The following is a 3,959-nucleotide window of genomic DNA, read 5'->3' as shown; positions in this document are numbered from 1 at the left end:
GAAATCCACCTTGAAATAAACAAGAATTCCCTCCACATTCACACACATATTGAATCGGAAGACTCATTACAAGTAAAACAGATTTAATATTTGATAGAATTTGTAGTCCATGCTTTGTACAATCAATAGCTGCTGATTTCAAACATGAAACCTCCTAAGGTCGACGCTGTCGTCCGCACAGCAGAGAGGTGACGCTCGGGCTCCGCGTGGCGCGTCTGCATCTTTATCAGACGATAACGTCCAGCAGCGCCGGCCTGCGTCACTGTGGCTTCTTGGGCATGGCGGCGCTGAGCAGCTCGTACACCACGTATCCACTCCCTGAGGGGAGATCAAACCAGAGTCTGAGACGCACAAAACAACCAGCCACCTGGACTCCGACCGACGCCTGATGAGCCATCAGGCAAATGACTGTAATTTAACTGGGAAAGGTTTTCCCTGTGGGAACGGTGGGGTCGGGGCGCGGAGGAGACTTCAAAACAACACGTGACGTGAGTTTGGTGGACATACCGAACACAGTGAGAGTCATGGTGGCTCTGTAGAGCAGAGCGTCCTTTGACCCGCCCTTCAGATGGATGGGCATTCCGTTGTCCTCCTGGTAAAAACACAAACCAGCGCATGTTACTGTCTGAAGGGGCGAAATGCAAGATAGCAGGCAAACACGCCATAATGTTGCTGCAACAATATGATTGGCAAAGAAATCTACTATTAATGTCTGAGTGCTTTGAGACTCGTTTTCCCTAAACGACAGTGCTCATTGCCTTGGCTCTAATTTACAGCAGCTGTTCCCGGGCGGTGTGTTTGAGGACCTCCTTCTTCAAACAGTGACCAAGTTCATTCTGAGACCAGGATCTACAACATGTGGAGAAATGTATGGAGGACTAAATGTTCCAAAGGTAAATAAACACTCCATTAGATAATTACATGAATGTGTCATAAATTCATTAAAATACCAATTAATTTTATGAAAAAACAAACAAAACAACACAATGATGTCATGGCCCGGTGTTGCTTCCTAAATCTATTTTTTATATCAGACAGTGGGCAGGGCTAATGCTAACGCTAATCCAGTCAAACCCATTGATTCAGTCTGAAGAGTTTCTTCTTTTATAAATTGGCTCTTTTTTTGTTTGTTTGCTTGCAGACAACAACAATCGGAAATGCACAGATGTAACAATGACTGCTTACAGCATGTTGATTGTAGTTCGTTATTTTCACAAAAGCATAACAGGAAGAAATAATAAGAATTTAAGAGCTTCGAAACATGGTGCTCCGTTAGGGGAGGATCTGCAGGAACTTTCTGGGGGGTTGGTGAGAGATGTTCTCGTGTACAACAGTGGTAATTAAATGAATTTACTCCAATTGTAATTAATTAATGATGTATTTTAGTAATTATTTATGGTATTGATTTATTTAATTTTGGCGCGTTTAGTCCTCCATAGAAACGAGCCAATGGCCTTCAATCACGACGAGTCTCACAATAGAATGTGTTGTAGTTAACAGCTGAGTTCAAAGACAATCAAATGAACTCTTCTTGTGCTATTTCATTTTGAAATATTGAATCATTCTTTTATATGGAAAAGAAGAGAAAATAGTATATTAATCGCAGAGGGAAATTCTTTAAATCAATCGAAATATATTAACTGAAACTGCCACAACTGTTTCGTACGCAGGTTTGATTTATCAATGTATTTCAGCTCATTTCACTTAAAATAAATTCACACTGAAAATATGAATAACGTGAATATAATCTTATGAAAGCAGGAATTTGAGCTCATCTCGGAAATAATTGTGCCAGTTACAGTTATGAAGTCCACTATGCAATGAAGCAGAGCTTACTATGGGGTGAAAAGGCCGTTTGTGTACTAAAGTCATGTCTCTACTGCTGTGCAGGAGCAGCAATGTGTTTTAATCAGCAGCCTGGAAGCAGAATTAGAGCGACTCCAGCTAGCTACAGGCAGAAGGTCATTTACAAACTACTGGGGGAAACTCGCCGATACTTATCTGTCAGGCTACAACGAAGATAAAAATAGATTCTGTCTCCAGAACCTGGGAATAAAATAGAAACTTTAACATTATCATTATCAGAATAGACAGACGTGATTTTTTTAAAACACACTTTAAACTCACAAAGGGAAACTAACTAACTAAGTTAGCATGAAGTAATTTGAGATAGAAATATCAAAGCTTACAGTCACAGGCCAACATTTATTGAGAGATTGCCTGTACTCTTCACAAAAACACTTCACAAAGCTATCTCACTGGGCTGAAACCTCTCCATACACAAGTGGCAAGAAAATACACCAACAAGTTTCACTAAAAAGTGAAATAGTTGAACGCAAACAAGAAATCAAGCTCAAACAAGAAGTACTTAAGCGGCTAGATGAAGTTTATTTTAATTAATATTTACTACACTTAGGTAACACCGTTGAATCAGAGACTCACGCTTTGTAAGTAATAGAAATAGAAAGCTCTTCAGCAACAACCCAGTGAGATCGAGGCTTAAGATGACACCTGATTTGACATTGACTGTTCTATCTATGGCTCGTCTTGAAGTGATGTGTAACCTTTACCTGGAACAGTTTCTGCTTTTGCTTCACGGTGTTATCAAGCTGCCTGCGGGCGCTGCAGCTGATGGTCCGCCTGGACAGCTGCTGGAGACTCTGCATGTAAAAACACTTGAACTGTTAATTCTAATCACGATTGTTGGAAAAACAAAATGTCTAGGAGACTGACATGAACTACAAGTATAGTGTTGTAGTTTGATGTGCTGACCTCTGCTGGTCACTGCTATGTACTGCAGTGCGTCAAACCAGAGGTCAACTCAGAGCTGTCATCTCAGGTTCGTGAAAGTTTGCATAAAAAAACTTCTAGCAGATCAATATTTCCTGGTTTAAATGTTACACTTTAAGCTACATCTGTGCTTTAACGAACACGACTTAAAAATAGATATGTATGTATGTAATTATGGCTTGACAGTCCTGCCTTAACTCATGTAACACTTACCTCATCTGAGTCAAATTTATCCTTGTGAACTGTGTCAGTTCATATGTGAACTTGATGGATCTGAAGTCCCTATTAGTCCCATGTCACAGAATGTAGTGGGTCACCAAATATAATGTAACGCCTAAAAGTCACATCCATAGCTGTGATGAACAAAGTTATTGAGCTGCTCACGAACACAGCACACATATTATTTTCTTTAATAATATCTTAACATCGCTGTAGTGAATTTTCATTATTTTCAGCAATAGTAAAGGGGATGAAACCAGAGGGAAATGTAGTTACTAAAACAGAATTACACCGGGACCCGTGTTTCAGATTATGTGGTTTCCCTGTTAACTAGTGACCGACTTACTTTAGTGTACCTCGCCGCTGCTATAAGTTGAAATGAGACAACGATAAGATAACAAAAGGCACGACACTTAGAAAATGTATTGTAAATGCGGTTAAGTTGAGTTCACCGGGACAGCTACAGATTTCTGTCGGATTTTTAACACGTGTCGTTTCTAGCAGCATCGAGGGACACTGAAGGCAGTCGGTCACCAGTTAACAGGGAAACCACTTAATCCGAAACACCGCTTTTATTACACCACTTGTTGCTTTCGCTCACAGGTCAGAAAAGACCGGTCATCTACAGTTCTAAACCCACAACAACTATATCATATAACGGAAAGTATCTCGTGCATTTCATAAATGAATTACTTTATTTCGCAATGTTACCCAGAGGTTATACAAAGGTTAGCGGGACCGTTACTCTGTAATGGCAACAGGTCCTACGCTTCGGAAACAAAATTAATTTTACGGCAATATTATGAGCATTTTTCGGTTTTGAAAATATAATAAATGTTTGCCTTACCTTAAGCTGTCTGTACATGTCTGTAAACTTGGTTGTACTGAGGTAAAAAGTTAAAGACACACCACAAGGACGGACACACCAACTGACTTCCCACAATCCTCTG

The 3,959-nt window shown here is 40.1% G+C and overlaps 1 protein-coding gene across 1 annotated transcript; it reads right to left on the bottom strand.

Moving 5' to 3' along the window:
• Positions 1-66: 66 nt before the first annotated feature.
• On the bottom strand, positions 67-3,959 carry LOC308120323 (cytochrome c oxidase subunit 7A2, mitochondrial-like). The gene is made up of 4 exons (XM_080480860.1): positions 3,857-3,959; positions 2,571-2,660; positions 508-592; positions 67-318 (listed from the first exon to the last, which is right to left on the bottom strand). Exons 1-4 carry the CDS (start codon positions 3,872-3,874, stop codon positions 260-262), a joined length of 252 nt encoding a protein of 83 aa, XP_080336986.1. The 5' UTR covers positions 3,875-3,959; the 3' UTR covers positions 67-259.

The sequence above is a fragment of the Lipophrys pholis genome (genome assembly GCF_963383615.2).
Source record: "Lipophrys pholis genome assembly, chromosome: 14".
NCBI classification, from domain to species: Eukaryota; Metazoa; Chordata; class Actinopteri; order Blenniiformes; family Blenniidae; genus Lipophrys; species Lipophrys pholis.
The sequence above is the reverse complement of the archived record's forward strand: the minus strand, read 5'-3'. Positions and strand labels throughout refer to the sequence as shown.